This window comes from Rhinoderma darwinii, chromosome 2 (assembly GCF_050947455.1).
Source record: "Rhinoderma darwinii isolate aRhiDar2 chromosome 2, aRhiDar2.hap1, whole genome shotgun sequence".
Classification (NCBI taxonomy): Eukaryota; Metazoa; Chordata; class Amphibia; order Anura; family Rhinodermatidae; genus Rhinoderma; species Rhinoderma darwinii.
In genome coordinates, this window is record NC_134688.1 from 470,438,227 (window position 1) to 470,457,539 (window position 19,313).

Below are 19,313 nucleotides of genomic sequence, written 5' to 3' on the forward strand. Positions count from 1 at the left end.
GCTTTCGGATGTTTTGGCGCTGATTCCGACGTGGTTTACACATCAAATCAGCGCCAAAAAAAATCTGTGAACTGGGCCTAATGGTGTCTGAGTTTTATTTATTAGTGGTAATGTGAAGGTGGGTTGGCGGGGAACGATTCGAAGCCATGTTACGTCCACCCTTCGTTTTTTCAGACATTTTTTTTTCCCTTTTTGCTGGGGTTGAGACGCCTTTCACATTCAGTGTCAATATTTGAAGAAACGACATTTATTTAATTAGACATTTAACATTTTTCGCTGCGTTTTTTTACGCGTACAAAAACGGCCGCGAAAAAGAAGTGCAGGACGCTTCTTGGGACGTTTTTGGAGCAGTTTTCCATAGACTTTATTGAAAAAAGCTCCAAAAACGGGCGTAAAAAATGCAGCGAAAATCGCGAGTGGCTTCAAAAACGTCTGAAAATCAGGAGCTGTTCTCTTGAAAACCGCTCCGTAATTTGAGACTTTTTGACTCTGCGTGTGAACATAGCCTTATTTTACAAAAACATAAAAAAAGAATGATTTGTGTACAGTCTATACATTGTCTGTGGTGGGCACAGACGGGCATTCTATGGCTCCGCCATGTGATATTGACCAGGAGTTACTGGCATATTCTCTACACCTCATTTACCAAGCCACATGGCGGAGATATTTTCCCCTCCAAACAATGCCCCCCCCCCCCCCTACATGTAACAGCCGCGTGTATGAAGCGTTTCCACAGCAAAATCCGCACGTTCATCCAGAACAGAATTACCATCGTTTTTGGAAATGTTTTCGATGCAGTTTAAATTTCCAGAAAAGTTTTGGGTGTGAACAAGGTCTAAAGTAGCAGGCAGTATAATAATATATTACAATAGTATACAGTGCATAATAGTATATAGTGAAATAAATGATTATATATAATACTTTTAGAATATAAGGCAGATATGTGATGGTAGCCAGCAGATTAATTGCAAATTCAGCTCTGCTATCTATAACACACAAAGCACAGCAGCGAGCCCCATTAGACATGTGGAGCTGATACAATGAAGCAGAGGCTGACTAACACAGGGTTAATGCAGCGTTACAGGGTTATTACAGAATACAGGGTTAATACAGGGTTAATGCAGCGTTACAGGGTTAATGCAGCGTTGTTCTGGTCACGTGTTGTTCACTCACCCTGACAGTACCCGACCTGCAGGATAAAGGACACAAAGAGCAGCGCAGACATTCTGAAGCTTCGGGTCGGCACTTATAGATGTTAGCAGCTCCCAGCCAGGCTGAATGGGCGGAGCCTCTCAGATGACATCATCCTCCCTGAAAACATGATTACAGTACGGGACAGTTGTCCTGCAGCGAGGCAGGGACTCCTAGCATCGTACATAAGTATGATGCTAGGAGCCCGGCTCCCTGCACTGTGTTCGGTCCGGGACTTGTGGCCGAAATACGTCCATCAATTACGGACGTAATTAGTGTGTGTGCACATATATACCCTAAGGCTAAGTTCACACGTAGTATTTTGCAGGCAGAATTTCTGCCTCAAAATTCCTTTGGAAGTTTGAGGCAGATTTTGGTCTGCCTGCACGCCGATTTTCTCTGCGTTTTTCGCCCGCGGCCATTGGGCGCTGCGGGCATAAAACGCCGCGAAACACGCTTTCTCTGCCTCCCATTGAAGTCAATGGGAGGTCAGAGGCGGAAACGCCCGAAGATAGGGCATGTCTCTTCTTTGGGTATGTTCACACACACACTAATTACGGACGTAATTCGGGCGTTTTTGCCCCGAATTACGTCCGAAAAATGCGCCCCGATAGCGTTGACAAACATCTGCCCATTGAAAGCAATGGGCTGACGTTTGTCTGTTCACACGAGGCGTGTATTTACGCGCCGCTGTCAAATGACGGCGCGTAAATAGACGCCCGCGTCAAAGAAGTGACCTGTCACTTCTCGGGGCGTAATTGGAGCCGTTATTCATTGACTCCAATGAAAAGCAGCGCCAGTTACGTCCGTAATGGACGCGGCGTTCAAGCTCCTGCACATGCCGTTACGGCTGAAATGACGGGGATGTTTCCTCCTGAAAACATCCCCGTAATTTCAGCCGTTACGGACGCTGTCGTGTGAACATACCCTTTCTCCCGCGAGCCGGTTTTACTGCTCACGGGAGAAAACCGCCCCTGCCTCCCATTGAAAACGACGGGAGGCATTTTCGGGCCGTTTTTGACTAGCTTTTTGGCGCAGTTTCCGTGTCAAAAAACTCTGTGTGTGTTTTATGTCTCGATTTACGCCTGCAAAAACACCCCTGAAAAAAACACTATGAAAAACGCCTCAAAAGAAGCTCCAAATTTCATGTTCAGCTTCAAAAACGCCTGAAAATCAGAGGCTGTTTTCTCTGAAGTCATCTCCGTATTGTCAGACGTTTTTTGTTAAGCGCGTGAACATACCGGCTAAGAACATGCGCCTCCAAACATCTGCCCATTGATTTCAATGGGAATTACGCCGTTCTGTTCCCACGGGGCGTGATTTTACGCCTCGTTTTCAAAATACGCCGCGTAAAAAGAAGTGCTGGTCACCTCTTGGGACGTTTTTGGAGCAGTTTTTCATTGACTCTATAGAAAACAGCTCCAAAAACAGCCGTAAAATACGCAGCGAAAAACGCGAGTTGCTACAAAAACGTCTGAAAATCAGGAGCTGTTTTCGCCTGAAACCAGCTCCGTATTTTCAGACGTATCTTACTAAGCCGTGTGAACATGCCCTAAAAAGACGCCCCGTATGAACTAAATGATGTTTTTCAATGGGCAGATGTTCGTTGGCGTTCAGCTTCCGTTTCTTCAGGCGTTTTTCGAGGCGTAAACGTCCCGAAATACGCCTGAAAACACTGCGTGTGAACGTACCCTTAGAGCTTGTCCACACATATCGGAATTGCTACACAAAATGGTGCGTATTTTGCGGCGTTTTTCACTATGATGGGGGATGGTGACGTCTCCTCTGAAAAACGCAGCAGGAATTGACCCGCTGAGGTCCGAAAAATACCGACCGCAGGTCAATTTCTGGTCGGAAGTTTTTCCGCAGCGTCTGGATGAGATTTGTTAAATCTCGCCCACTTTGCTGCTACTGTATTCTGCTGCCAATTTTCCGTCCGCAATTCCGGACGGAAAAAACGCAGCAATCCCGCTAAAAGCCTCGTATTACCCTCTAAAATACGCTTGAAATACGCCTGCAAAAAGTTTCCCATTGATTTCAATGGGAAATTCACTGTGCTGTTCACGGGGGGTATTTTTCCGCTTCTGAAATTAAAAAAATAGCCTCATAAAAAGAAGTCGTGCGTCATTTCTTGAGGTGTTTTTGGATGCTGCAGCTGGTACCAAGCAGCGACTAACATCCGGCATCAGCACTTCTTTTCCAGGAGTGCGCAGGACTACATCTCCCAGCACCTCGTGCTTCTGCAACCTAGGGGAGGAGGGGTCATACAGGAAAAGACTGGCAGAAGTAAACGTTTCTGCATCAGTCCCGATCCTGGTGTAACACCAAATTGGCTGCAATAAGAAGTAGACATCGCTGGGACTTATTATTCTGCCATATAGATGTTACTTTGCAGTGAGTGCCACCTAGGGGTGACTGCAGTCAAACGCTGAGACTGGAAGAAGCTGACACTCTACAGGAGAGAAGACACTGTCCAAAGGAGCTTACACTCTACAGGAGAGAGGACCCGGATTTATGGCCCGGTGCCCTGGATCCCCGGACGACTGCCAGATTAACATCCTCAGGACCAGGGGTGTAGCTATAGGCTCATGGGCCCCAATGCAAAAGTCCTTACTGGGTCCCGTCGCCCCCAGCAAACTTCTCATGGCCGACAGCCCGCAGCTTTCAGTTGCATCGCTGGGTCTTTACCTCTTAATAAATGTGTCAGAGTTTAATCCAACTTTTCAGTCTGTCAATACTGGCATATGAAACGCCAGCCACAATAAATTCCACCCCAAGTCCCGGCCTTAGTCCAAAAGACATTGGGGAATCAATAAACCCCATGTACTGCAGAATACTAGTTACCAGTCCTGCTCTCGCTCCGTCAATGCCTACTGTAAGGGTCAGTTCACACGTAGCGTAAATACTGCGGATTTTCCGCATGTTCTCTCTTGCATGAGAACCAAGCTCAGTACATATACACAACACCAGAACAAATAAAGCTCGATTTAGTGCAACCCCTACTGTAAAACTACAGCTCCCAGCATGGCCCGAACAATGGTAAGGATATGCTGGGAGTTGCTGTTTCACCAAAAAAAATCATACCACCCACCATCTCGCTGCAGATCATACAGTGACTCACCGGTGACGTCTCAGACTAGTTATTTTTCTCTTTTCTTCTCCATCCGGTCCAGACCTCCATGATGACTTCTCCCTGGCAAAGACCATTTCTGCAGTTTTCCGATCAGATGTCTTCAGCTTCTCACTTTTCAAACATTTCTGCACCTATAAATGAAAATAAAATTCTCATGGTGCCACACACTAAGCCACAAAATATAATAGCGTCATACACTGCACCTCTAATTATAATAGCGCCATACACTGCCCCTGATTATAATAGCACCATACACTGTGTCCCACACACACACACCTTGGCCCCTGTAGATAGTGGCCCACATACTGTCCCCCGGTAGATAGTGCCCACATATAGCTCCACTTTACATAGTGCCCCACATATAGCCCACCCCTGTAGATAGTGCCCCACATTTAGCCCACCCCTGTATATAGTGTCCCTCATTTAGCCCACCCCTGTATATAGTGTCCCTCATATAGCCCACCCCTGTAGATAGTGCCCCACATTTAGCCCACCCCTGTATATAGTGTCCCTCATATAGCCCACCCCTGTATATAGTATCCCTCATATAGCCCACCCCTGTATATTGTGCTCCAAATATAGCTACCTCTGTAGATAATGGCACTCACATTTTTATTAGAAAAAAAAAAACTTTACATACTCGCCTTGCAATTATAGTGCAAGAGGGGGCGCCGCGGCCTTCTCAGAGAGGCAGCAGGCCGCCGCCTGAGGCAAGATGCTCGTCTCTCCTCATGGATGGTGTGGCACTGAGTGTATCATATATGATAGGCTTAGCTACAGGGCCCAGCAGACAGTATCACACATGGTAGGCTTACATACAGGGCCCATGTCTGATATGGTCTGCTCGGCCCTGTATCTAAGCCTAGCATATAGTAGACTTAGATACAGGGCGCAACAGACATTCTCACACATAGGCTCTGTATCTAAGCTTTTCGTGTGCTGGGCTTAGATACAGGGCCAAACAGACAGTATCATACATAGGCCTTGTTTCTAAGCCTACCACATGGTAGGCTTAGATACAAAGCCCCAGCAGGCAGAAATCGTATCATCTTTTAATCCCTCCCCCAGCACTTTTAGGAACTTGCACGGGCTCCTTTGACTCCCAGAAAGTGATGGACAGAGTCAGTGACGTTCGCTGGGCCTTGACCTGGACGCTCGTCACTGACTTCGTTCCGCCCCTCGCTCCCTTCGGCACTTTCTGGGAAAAAGGAGAGCCTGCCGACGTTCTGCCCTCCAATCCTTCGCTGTTGGACCCCACGGCGGACATCACATTGGCAGGTCTACACAGTAATGTGGTAAGGGTGGCCTGTAAGCCCCCTGGCCTAGAGGCCCGGTCACAACTGCGAACCCTATAGCTACACCACTGCCCCAACGTATACTTGCTTTTCTACATCTATAGGTGCTGCTTATCGGTCATATAGTCTATAGCTTATGTCAAGAATGCTGCGCAACTAAATGTATTTACGTTTTGGCTTTCGTGCTCTTTTCTCCACGAGTGGCTACATATGTTCCTTTGTTTCTTTATCCCTAAAGTTCCTCCCCCTCCCCCTTCCCTCTATCCCTCCCCCCCCCCACTTGTTTTACCAGTCTGATTTACGCCTACTTATAACATTTATCTGCCATCCTCATGCTTTCTTTTGTTATATACTTCTATGTCTGAGGGACTGTACTGTGCCGAGCGCACCATTACTATCCCGTGTAACGTACCTTATTCTGCCTTACTACAATCTATGTATGTCTTTCAATTGAGAATGTTGACTGATTCCTTTCTGTATTGTTGTAAAATTTCAATAAAAAGATTTAAAAAATAATTCAATCGGGAGGTAAAACCCGCAACAAATAGCAGATGTTGCAATTGTTCCGACGGTGAAATTGCAATTCCGCCGTAAGTCAGAAAAAAAAAATATCTTATACTTACCTAGAATTTTGTGTTTCTTCGACCAAGTCAGCCTCTTGGGATGAAGCTTCATCCCATGTGACCGCTGCAGCCAATCACAGGTTGAAACCTCATCCCAGAAGGTCGGGCTGCAGGACGACATGGCTACCTAAGTATCATGCATAATTTTTACGTGCAGCGGACGTTCCAGCTGAAAAACTGCACCACAATTTGGTGCAGTTTTTCGGACAAAATTCCCTGCAGCGCACAGGACAGGTACGCTTTGTGCTTTTACGCAGCTTATCCGCCATTCGTTATCAAGCTAAATGCGGTTGTTTCTGCAACAAGATCTGCGGCGTCACTGCAGCTGTACGTTACCTGCGGTTAATGATCGGTTCTCGTAGTGCGGAGGAGTCGTATAACATTACATATTACATTATGTTTATTCCATTTCCTCACAAATGATCTAATTAAAATTGCGTTATGTTCCATTAGCATTTCCGCCTCTCCTCATTCTTTAACCCCCTACGTATCGAGTTGTTTTTTTTAGGTTATGGCCTGCAGAATAATTTTTTTTGCGTCGACTCATAAGTTTTTAAATTTTTTAATCCACAAAGCTGTATGGGGGCTTTTTTTTTTTTTTTTGCGGGATTAGCTTTTTTTTTTTAATAGAACCAGTTTAGGGTACGTACGACTTATCGATTAAACTTTTAATAAATCTGGGGGGAATGGGAAAATAAATAAATTCAGCCGTAGTTCTTCTTTTTGCTTTTTTTGTATGCTGTTCATGTTGTGGTTTTATTTCCTTTTTTTAATTATGCACTTTAGTTTATTTCATTTTCCTAAATTATACTTTAGGTCCCACTAGCAGATGTTCTTCTGATCACGTATATAATGCTATGGTATACTATGTACAACCAAAGCATTATTGCCTGTCAAATAGGCATGCAGCCGTGGCAGGCATAGGGGCCTCTTGTAAGGCCCCCAGCTGACATGGCAACCCACTGGTGGCCGTGATCTGGTTGACAGGCTGCCGATGGTTGACCGAAGGGGGCCCCTATCTCTGTCAAACTATAATTAAAGAGCTAAACAGATGGGTTTAGAGTTATCAGATCTCCTGTGCCCGCGCAGTCAGTTCAACCAAGCGATGGGAAAGAGGTAAGGGATGAAACAAAATTTCTACACATGGACATAGGAGCTGATGTTTTTTTCGTTCTAGGAAATTATCTTGTTCTTTTTAAAACCACCTCCTGTCCCTGCTGTGACGGCTCCTGCGGTGACTATTCCATAGATTCACAGTTCTTACAGTAAAGAAGACTTGTCGCCTCTGCAGGTTGAACCTTTTTTTTTTCCAGTTTTGTTTTTTGAGGGCTTTTTACATGGAACAGGATTTCACCATATTTTTTGTATGTGGCATTCATATATTTATATAAGTTAATCCTGTCCCCCCTTAGTCGTCTTTTTTCAAGGCTAAATAGGTTTAATTCTATTAATGTTTCCTCATAACTTAGATTCTCCGCGCCCCTTATTAGCTTCGTTGCTCTTCTTTGTATTTTTTCCTCCTTTCTATGAACTGGAGCCCAAAACTGAACTGCATATTCTAGATGAGGCCTCACTAATGCTTTGTAAAGTGGTAATATTATATCCCTGTCAAGCGAGTCCATTCTGTAGCGTCCATGGATCAGTGATCGCTGGCTCGCATTTCCTTCCTAGGAGACACCAGCGCTCACTTCCGCTCTGGTCCTCTGTGTCCCGTAGGGTGCGCGCGCACGCTCATGCCTGGTCTTAAAGGGGCAGCGCGCGCACATGTGAACAAATCATCATCATCATCAACTACACATGATTTCCTGGACTATAAGAAGGGCCCTGCCCTTCTGATCCTTGCCTCACCGTTGTTAGTGTATCCCAAGTCTATCTTGCAAATGGTCCCTTAGTGTTTTCCCGTTCCAGTTGTTACCCGTGCCCTGTTACCTGTTCCTCTATCCCATGCTGTGTTCTTGTTCCTGTACCTGCTAGTGTTGGAGTCGTGTCTACTGCACATGTTGTCATTTGCCTCGTCCTGTGCCATCTTCCACATCCAGCGTGATCCGCCACGTCTGGCACAACGTGCTGCACCTGCTGTCATCTGCCACATCTGGCATAACCTGCTGCACCCACCTCCATCCATGCCAAAGCCTCGGCCACTGTCTGAACTATTCAGGTACCCTTGTGCGGGACTTTGTATTGCTGGGGTGCTCTGTGGTTTGGCCAGCTGCCTACCTGCTACGGCAGTGCGGCCTAGTGGGTCCACATACCCACAGACCGTGATACATGCCTCTTTTAATACACAACAATATCTTGCTGGCCTTCGAAGCAGCTGATTGACATTGCATGCTGTTATTTAGTCTATGATCTACAAGTATACCAAGATCCTTCTCCATAAGTGACTCCCCCAAGATTGCTCCCCCTAGGACATATGATGCATGCAGCTTGTTGGTACCCAGAGGCATAACTTTACATGTATCTACATTAAACCTAATTTGTCAAGTGGATGCCCAAACACTCAATGTGTCCAAATCAGCTTGCAATTTACTAACATCTAACATAGACTGTACAATACAATAAAGTGTTTTCAATTGTGTCGGCTTTGCTCACTTCTATTTGGAAGCACTGAATTCATTTATAGTATCTCACACAGTCAAGGCCGCCATCAGGAATTTCATGGCCCCATACAGCTACATTTTCTGGCCCCCCCTACCGTGGCACCGCCTGTTAACGGTACTCCGTCCAGCACTATATCATGCTACCCAGGGCCGCCATCAGGGGGGTATTAGGGGTACTGATGTGAGGGGCCCGGCCAAACCTAATTGAAAGGGGGGCCCGGCAACTGCCGCGACTTGCCTTTGGTAGAAAAAAAACAGGCCCCTGCAATGGGGCTCGTTTTTTTCACCAAAAGAATGTCGTGAGCTGCGGGGCCCCCCCTCTCGTCATGGGGGGGCCGTCAAACACTGCCCGCGTGACCGATCGCGCGCACCAGCGACCGCACGTACCTGTGACCACCCTATCTTGCCGCGTTTTTTGCCCGCGGCGATTGAGGACAGCAGACAAAAAATGCAGTGAAAAATGCATTTTCTGCCTCCCATTGATTTCGATGGGAGGTCAGAGGCGGAACCGCGGCAAGAAAGGACGTGCTGCTTTTTCTTTTTTCCGCGACTGGCTCCCATTGATTTCAGATTAAATCAATGGGAGGCGGTTTTGGAAGTTGTTTGGTGCTGATTCTGACGCAGCGTCCGAGTCAATATCAAGGCCCAAAAACTCTGTGAACTGGGCCTTATTGTTAGGGCTTATTCAGACGAACGTGTAATACGTCCGTGCAATGTGCGTGATTTTTACGCGCCTCGCACGGACCTATGTTACTCTATGGGGCCGTGCGGACTGTCAGTGATTTTCACGCAGCGTGTGTCCGCTGCGTAAAACTCACGACATGTCCGATATTTGTGCGTTGTTCGCGCATCACGCACCCATTGAAGTCAATGGGTGTGTGAAAATCCCGCCCAGCACTTCCGCAGCCGTATAAACTATGAATGAAAACAGAAAAGCACCACGTGCTACAAACATACAAACAGAGTGTCATAATGATGGCGGCTGCGTGAAAATCACGCAGCCACGCATCATACGCTGCTGCCACACGGAGCTGTTATGGATCTTTTGCATGCGCAAAATGCCACGTTTTTTGCGCGCACAAAAAGCACACGCTCGTTTAAATCCGGCCTTAGGGTAGGAACACACTAGGCATGAACACTGCGGATTTTATGCAACACATTTTATTGTGGATAATCCGCAGCGTATCACAGTCGCAGCAGAGTGGATGAGATGTGAACAAATCTCATCCACACGCTGCAAAAAAAATGGACCTGCAGTGTGGCTTTTTAAGCCGCAACGTGTCAATGTATTCTGCAGAATCGCCGCTCCTCTGTTGCGGAAATGCTGCGGTTCTGACGCAAAAATCACAAATGAGAAAAAAAAAAGGTACTTTTTTAAATGTATAAAAAAGTTTAGACTTGCCCCGGCCGTAGTCCTGGTGACGCGATCCTCTATTCTTAGCGCAGCTCGGCCTCCTGTCATGACGTTTCATCCCATGTGACTGCTGCAGCGGTCACATGGTCTACAGCGTCATCCCAGGAGGCGGGGCTACGTTCAGAAGAGAGAGATGCGTCACCAGGACTACGGCCGGGGCAAGTCTAAACTTTTTTTTCCCTGCAGGATTCCCGCAGCGGACACGCCTCACGAAACTTGCGCCACTGTTTGGTGCGGTTTTGCTGGCAGAATTCCCTGCGGCTACCGGGGCGGATAAGCTGTGTAGTTTTACTCAGCATATCCGCCTAGTGTGTCCCTTATGATGTCGCTCCTGGAGCTGCTGCCGGTCTCTAAATAGGCAATTGGTCCAGTAGAATTTGGATTTTTTTTTTTTTGTGAACCAGCTTAAAAAAATACAAAACTTTTGGGTTAGGGCCTGTACACATCACCATTCGCTTCCGTTCCGGGGTTCCGTCTGAGGTTCATAAGGGACACACTAGGTGGATATAAAACTACACAGCTTATCCGCCCCGGTAGCCGCAGGGAATTCTGCCCGCAAAACCGCACCAAATAGTGGTGCAGGTTTCGTGAGGCATGTCCGCTGCGGGAATCTTGCAGGGAAAAAAAAGTTTAGACTTGCCCTGGCCGTAGTCCTGGTGACTCATCTCTCTCTTCTGAACGTAGCCCCGCCTCCTGGGATGACGCTGTAGACCATGTGACCGCTGCAGCAGTCACATGGGATGAAACGTCATGACAGGAGGCGGGGCTGCGCTAAGAATAGAGGATCGCGTCACCAGGACTACGGCCGGGGTAAGTCTAAACTTTTTTATCAGTTTAAAAAAGTACCTTTTTTTTTTTCTCATTTTGTGATTTTTGCGGCAGAACCGCAGCATTTCCGCAACAGAGGAGCAGCGATCCCACAGAATACATTGACAAAACTCCTGTAACACCCTGCCCCAGGTAATACCACGGAAACCCATCCATCGCAAAATTGCTGCGTCCCGCGGAATCCTGAGCACCCCAGTACACATAAGAATGCCCCATGATCCACACCAAACAAGGAGGAGGGCCTGTAAAACAAAGGAAAAACATACTCGCACACCATTCACCCTTGCACACAACACCACATCACAGGCGGGAACGCACACCCCCAGATCAGTAATGCAGAAAAACATAAATTACAGCATATGAGGACGAACATACGAGCGAAAGCGCACTGACTCCCAGCGCCCGATGCGCTGCACCCCGGCGTCGTCCAAACCCCACCTCACAGCTTCCGTCGCCGCTCCTATCCGAAAGGAATGAGACGAGTACTGTTCCGCCCCCACCTGACATGCCACCAAACACTTTTTAAACACTGCCACAAACTGAAAACGCGACAGGAAAGTACCATCCGAATGCCGAAGTAACGGTGAATCCGAAATAACTGCCCGACAAGAACTCCCTGAGGCAGGAAACCGGACATACCGCCTTCCCCGGCAAAGCAAACAACACCAACCTCCTTCCCCTACCCATTTGATCAGTTTTGGAATAACGAAGCACTATCTCCACTCTATCCTCATACACATTCACATCATCCTGCCTCACACCACCCGGCGTAGACGCACTAGGGGACACCAGCTCCCCCACCCGGAAAGCCCCGAAAAAGGCTAAAGAAAAAGCCAAACGAAACAGCTTACTCTCAGAAGGTGATTTACACACCTGCCACACCACATCACCCAACTCACAAAGCAACTGAAATGATACCGGACGCCTCCTGTCCCGTACCACCACACCTTTTCTCAAACCCCGCAATGCTTGGCTCACCAAGAAATGCTTTGTGACGTCCACCAAGCTCCGGAGCTTCAAACCAAAAGCTATGGCCGCCATAAAGCGATTGACCTTGGCAACCGTGCAACCCGCAGAAAATGCCTCCCCCAGCCAAAACAGCAACGCAAGTATCCTGTCATTGTCAGACACCACATCCCCCAGTGACCTAATCAACTCTTCCCACTGACGCCATACAGCGGAATATGCTGCCCACGTCGATCTGGCTAGGGATCGCTCAATCAAGGCACCGGCAGCCCGTACACCAGCTCCCAAAGATGACTGGGACAGTCCATCCCAGTCAAGTCCGCGTCCGGCACCAGCTGACGAAAACGACCCCACTGTGAGCGAGAAAGCGCGTCAGCGATACAATTGTCCACCCCCGGTACATGCACCGCCACTACCCACGCATTCAACTGCAGACAAGTGAGCACCAACTTTCTTAACAAGCGAATAACCGGAGGAGACGACGCTGACACATTGTTTATTGCCATAACAACCCCCATATTGTCGCAATGAAAGCGAACTTTTTTGTCCCGGAACCTATCCCCTCAAATGGTGACTGCCACCACTATGGGAAATAGTTAGAGCAGGGCCAAGTTGCGCGTCAAACCCCCCCCCCCTCCACCCATGAGGCCGGCCACGTACCCGCGCACCACTGACCTCCAAAGAACGCTCCGAAACCCACCACTCACGACGCATCAGTGAACAATTCCATATCAAAACTTTCCAATGCCTGAGACATCCATAAGGAGCGCCCATTGTATGTAGCCAAGAAATCAAGCCATACTTGCAAATCCTCTCGGTGATCAGCTACCAACCTGATAAAATGATGCGGCTCCTTAACCCTCGCCGTCGCAGCTGACAGCCGACGGCAAAACACCCTACCCATCGGCATGATGCGGCAGGCAAAATTTAACTTCCCCAACAGCGACTGTAACTCCCGTAACGTGATCTTTTTAAGCCGACACGCTCTGTCCTCCTCCAACCGCAAAGCCACCAGCTTATCCTCCGGCAATCTACACTCCATTTTCACCGAATCTATAGCAATCCCTAAAAAACAAATGGATCACATCGGACCTTCCGTCTTATCAGCCGCCAAGGGGACCCCAAATTCCCGGGACACCCACGTAACCGTCTCCAGCAAGTTCGCGCACATTCCCGAACCCGCCGGACCAACACACAAAAAGTCATCGAGATAATGTATAACCAAATTCACTCCCGCAACACTCCTCACAACCCACTCTAAAAAGGTACTAAAAACCTCGAAATACGCACACGACACCGAACAGCCCATTGGCAGGCAACGATCAACAAAATATCCCCCATTCCAGTAACACCCCAAAAGCCGCTGGCTGTCAGGGTGCACCGGCAGCAAACTAAAAGCTGCCTCGATGTCAGTCTTTGCCATTAACGCACCCCGTCCCTACCCGCGCACCAGCTGTACCGCCGCATCAAATGACGTATAGACGACCGAACACAAGTCAGGATCTATCCCATCGCTAACCGACAACCCTTTTGGAAACGACAAGTGGTGTATCAGGCGGAACTTGTTCGGTTCCCGCTTTGGCACCATGCCCAAGGGTGACACTACCAAATCCGGCACCGGAACCGACGTGAAAGGGCCCGCCATTCTGCCCAGCTCCACCTCTTTCTTAAGTTATTCTGATACTACCCCTGCATGCTGATAAGCCGACCACAAGTTGCGCTGCGTAAAAGGGACCGCGTGAGGCGGGGGCGGAATAATAAAACCCGAACTAAAACCTGAACTAAGCAGCAACGCACCTTCCTTGTCGGGGTATCTACTTAGATAGGGGGCCATCTTTCTGACTATCACTGGCGTCACCCCCATGACCAGAGGACCCACTTGCTCCCCCTTGTCGGCGCCCTTTTTTAAAGCATTTTGCCGCCCCATGGGACTGCCCGCTACAATGGGAACAGACATGCTTAAACTTACAGGTGGCTCCGAATTTACATTGGCCTTCATTGAATTGCCAGCATGTTCCAAGCTTGGAGCCCGACTCCTGCCCAGCCTGAGCAGAGGTTCCCGCCCCGCTCCCGGGAAAGGACTGACCCTGCTTGTATAACGCAGTTACCTTCAACCACAAGGCTATGTCCTTATGGTCCCACCGGATGTTTGGCCGTACCGCCTTTCGTTGATGAAATTGTTTGTCGTACCGGAGCCATGCCTGACCCCCATAGACCCTATGAGCCTCCCCCACCGTGTCCAAGTAGCAAAACAGCGCCGAGCAATTGTCCGGCGCCTTCTCCCCAATAACACTTGCCAATATCGCGAAATAATATATACACGAGAAAAAGGAGTCAAATACTATTGAACCAGAAAAACACCAGTTATATCGAAAATTACAAATTTTATTGGACAGTACAAAAATACATGGTTAAAATACAGACTACAAACCAAATCACTGCATATCTCTGCAGTAGGAGACAATATGGAGCCACAAAAAATATTTTTTTGTTATATATGCATAAAACTGGGAAAGTTCCCAAAATGAGTTGTCATTAGTATGCTCTAAAGTAACTTCCTTAGAATGATGCGATAGAGGCTAACAAAATGTATCTATTCATGTCCAAAATGTTTTATTAGTATCCCCAATATAATGTATCGTTTGTAAAGAGTAATGGGGGATAACAAGGTAGTGACTACAATGGTAGTGACTACAATTTAGTCTAGTCAATACCCATTTAATGGTTATTCAGAGGACCGAATAGGAAAAATAGCCTGTCCAAAACATTGGTCTAAGTATACAAATAACCAGGCAGATAACATGACAAAAACATCAGTTTGGTAATGAAACTAAACAAGTTACTAACCCATGTGGCTCCACAGTTGTAACAGCTCCCAGGTATGGAGAAAAACCCCAACGCGCGTTTCGCGTAGATTGCTTTTTCAAGGGGTGTTCTGAGTTGTACAAATTAGACCTCTTAAGTATGATAGGTCGAGAGATCAGCTGACTTATCAGGCCAATAGGAGCCTGAATGTGTTCCGTCGTGTGTGCCGAAGTACGTCACTGCAAGACCCCAGCACCGAGCCACTGAGACCCGACCACGCATGCGCGGCTCCGGAAACCACGCACGCGCAGACAGGTACAATCAGTAGCACGAGCAGGGCCCGGAGACGACAAACTCGACACACACAGACAGCAACTAAGATGAGAGAACACTGGTAATATTCAGCAGTTGTGTGGAGAGAAATTTACGAACAAATAATTCCTCTTCCGTTTGGAATATGGGCCGATTTTAAAAGCATAATAATATCATCCACCGCACATATTACATAGACACATTATAATGGAATAAAGTTTTTCAAAAAAATGCCAGCGCATTCAAATATAGAATAATATATCCTGATAAAACAAGTAATACATAAAAATAATAATGAAGAAGTGGCGAATTATAAATCATAATAGACAAACTATTCGTCAAAAATGAAGATAAGTGACAACAAGGACAAATTGATAATAAGATGCTGAAAAAACAGCAATAATAAATAAAGTGAAGCAAAAATAATGAGTGAATATTAATGAGTATCCAAGGGGAACGCCGACAGGGAAAGAGACAAATACTCAATCCACATATGCTCTCCGCCCGGACATCCATACATAAAATAAGTGATATGTATTTATATGAATATATTAAGTTACAAAGATAAGTATTATATCAGGAGAATAAAAATCCACATGAATGAATATCAAACTTATACTGCAGTTTTAACAATAAATCCTTCAATACATATGCAATGGCACACAAAAGCCTGCAACCAATTGACGAATGTTTTCGGGATTAACCTATACCGTCTCTTCTCCTCCTCATCCTTCTTAGTTTCGTTGCGCTTAACCTTATCCAAATTAAACTTTTCCAAAGGCAGAAGGGAAAAAATTTCAACGTACTCGTCTTTCCAAATACGCTCTCTAACCTCCTGTTTCAAATGGGCTCCCAACGGGCCCTCGTAACACACATAAACCTCGCCCCGTGCACGATCATCTAACCGCACCCTATCCACCTCCTTCAGCGACTCCGTCTGCACCGAGACCGCTACCGAATCCCCCACCTCCCCAGGTGATATAACTCCCGTACCCAGGATTGGGGCGCTCGTATGTTGACCCGTCCAAACCGCAACCGGGGACGCAACCGCCTGCCTGAGGGGCGTGGCCCCCCTAACCGCCCCACTAACTCTTTTAAACAACCCACTAAGTCCGCCAGATTATCCCTATCCCCACGCGCTTGCGACGCTGGAACCCCAGAACACTCTGCCCCAAATACATCCGCCCCGACACACGACATTAATAACGCAGGAAAAGGTAACGTAGGAGTCAACCCGTCAGCCGGACCCGCATGTCCACGTGCAGAGGCCCGCCGCTCACCATCATCTAATGCTCCGGTCCCGCTGTGGTGTTGTCCGCATTGACAATGTGTGCACGGGGAATTCCAGCTCCTGGAAGAGACTTGAGGAAGGGACATCGGATCATCCTGGCGGGACTCGACTCCTCTCTGCTGTGCTGAAGCACCAGCCCCCTGGTGCCCGTTGTCTGGCACGCACACCACTGACCGCAGACGTTGATCACCGACACCTTCGCCGACGGTCATCTCCTCGTCTGATCCAGCCGGCCCTCTGGCTGGAACATCGCCATGCAGGGCCGCCGATAAACTTCCGCCCCGTCTAGACGAAGGAGGAGGGGTGGCCGGAAGTGAAGGCCTCCATCTTGTGGACGTCGCCGCCGGGCGCCGCCGCGTTCTGGGATTCCTCCCAGGACCGGCCCGCGGAGCAGCAGGCGTCTGCACTGCAGACCGACCTGAAGGGTCCACAGAGGGGCTCCTCCTGCAGCGCCGTGCCCACGGGATCACCTCCGGACTGAGCCGAGCCGGAGATCGCGAGCGCCTCGTGGTGCGCTTTGCACCGGAAGTGCCGGCTGCATCCGGCGTCGTCGGGGAGACAGGCTCTCCTCGCCCGCTCCCTGTCCCCCGCGAGCGACGCGTTCTCCCCTCCGGCAGCTCCTGCATCGAAGGAGCTGATGCTGCGGGGGAGCGCTCCAGGCCTGCGCCCTGAGCCTCCGATGAGTCCCGTACCTCAGCTGACGCTGGGCCCGCGATCAGCGCCGCAATCTCCCGCTGTAGCCAACCCGGCTCCCTGGAAGCAGCCGTGGCCAGCAGCTGCTGCAGCACCTCAGCATCCGACATCATAGCAGCAGAGGAGGGGAAGGACATGTTCCTGCTTCAGCGTCCTGGCGAAGAGAGGAAGAGAAAGCACAGGAAAAGGTACATCCCCTTACTATCCCCCACCCCTTTTCTTACTAGCTCCTCCTAGCTTATCCCCCACCCCCATAGGCCAATCCAACTTGTTACCCCTCCCATCTATTTCAGTCATAGAGGCTCCCTTTATTCTGTTATTTTGTCTGCAGTACGGCCTCTTCTCAAGCGTGTGCTTTTTGCGCGCGCAAAAAACGTGGCATTTTGCGCATGCAAAAGGTCCATAACAGCTCCGTGTGGCAGCAGCGTATGGTGCGCGGTTGCGTGATTTTCGCGCAGCCGCCATCATTATGACACTCTGTTTGTATGTTTGTAGCACGTGGTGCTTTTCTGTTTTCATCCATAGTTTATACTGCTGCGGAAGTGCTGGGCGTGATTTTCACGCACCCATTGACTTCAATGGGTGCGTGATGCGCGAACAATGCACAAATATCGGACATGTCGTCAGTTTTACGCAGCGGACACACGCTGCGTGAAAATCACTGACAGTCTGCACGGCTCCATAGAGTAACATAGGTCCGTGCGAGGCGCGTAAAAATCACGCATGTTGCATGGACGTATTACACGTTCGTCTGAATAAGCCCTAACAATAAGGCCCAGGCCCAGGCGTCAGAATCAGCACCAAACAACTTCCAAAACCGCCTCCCATTGATTTAATCTGAAATCAATGGGAGCCAGTCGCGGAAAAAAGAAAAAGCAGCACGTCCTTTCTTGCCGCGGTTCCGCCTCTGACCTCCCATCGAAATCAATGGGAGGCAGAAAATGCATTTTTCGCTGCGTTTTTTGTCTGCTGTCCTCAATCGCCGCTGGCAAAAAACGCAGCAAAAAACGCGGCAAGATAGTGTGGGCAGGTCAAAATCTGCCTCAAAATTATTTCCTTGTGCGTGCGATCGGTCGCGCGCGCGGGCGGACGGGTTGACGGCCCCCCATGACGAGAGGGGGGCCCGCAGCTCACGACATTCTTTTGGTGAAAAAAACGGGCCCCATTGCAAGGGCCCGTTTTTTCCTACCAAAGGCAAGTCGCGGCAGTTGCCGGGCCCCCCTTTCAATTAGGTTTGGCCGGGCCCCTCACACCAGTACCCCTAATACCCCCTTGATGGCGGCCCTGCACACAGTAACACAGCAACACACATAACTCCACTTATTACACAAGCCACTTAGTCAACCAAGCCCAATGAAAGCAAGCTGTGTTAGGAGAGTGTGCCTCGCACAACTGAAACGTGTTATTTCCATTGTTGTAAAGCATTTGTTTTGCCTTCACCAATGCTGATTCATTCGATCTTTCCGGTAGCTAAACTTTTAAAAAACTTTTAACATGTCATTGTGACAAGTCATAACTTTTAGGCCTCATTTACACGAGCGTGTGCGTTTTGCGCGCGCAAAAAATGCAGCATTTTGCGTGCGCAAAAGGCACTTGACAGCTCCGTGTGTCATCCGTGTATGATGCGCGGCTGCGTGATTTTCGCGCAGCCGCCATCATAGAGATGAGGCTAGTCGACGTCAGTCACTGTCCATGGTGCTGAAAGAGTTAACTGATCGGCAGTAACTCTTTCAGCACCCTCGACAGTGAATTCCGATCACCATATCGAGTAACCTGTTTAAAAAAAAAGAGGTTCGTACTTACCGAGAACTTCCCGGCCGTTGCCTTGGTGACGCGTCCTTGGTGACGCGCCTCTCTTGACATCTGGCCCCACCTCCCTGGATGACGCGGCAGTCCATGTGACCGCTGCAGCCTGTGCTTGGCTTGTGATTGGCTGCAGCTGTCACTTGGACTGAATTGTCATCCCGGGAGGTCAGACTGGAGGAAGAAGCCGGGAGTTATCGGTAAGTCAGAACTTTTTTTTTTTTTTACACGTTCACGTATATTGGAATCGGAAGTCACTGTCCAGGGTGCTGAACCAGTTTAACTCTTTCAGCACCCTGCACAGCGACTGTCTCCTGCCGGGTTCGGTCAAAACGAGTTCGGCCGAAGTTCGGTTCGCT

The 19,313-nt window shown here is 48.5% G+C and overlaps 1 protein-coding gene and 1 long non-coding RNA gene across 4 annotated transcripts in view; one reads left to right on the plus strand and one right to left on the minus strand.

Annotated features, from left to right (window-relative positions):
- The window catches only part of LOC142743672 (nectin-1-like), a 126,239-nt gene extending 124,922 nt beyond the window's left edge, over positions 1-1,317 (minus strand). The window contains exon 1 of one of the 3 annotated variants that reach the window (XM_075854657.1): positions 1,174-1,317. In XM_075854657.1, coding sequence (XP_075710772.1) covers positions 1,174-1,225 — 52 coding nt within the window. In that variant the 5' untranslated portion in view covers positions 1,226-1,317. The remainder of the gene's footprint in view (positions 1-1,173) is intronic. The other 2 variants (XM_075854653.1, XM_075854655.1) reach the window with 2 other exon arrangements.
- Positions 1-19,313, plus strand: part of LOC142743673 (uncharacterized) — an 83,021-nt gene that overhangs the window by 38,154 nt on the left and 25,554 nt on the right. The window lies entirely within an intron of this gene.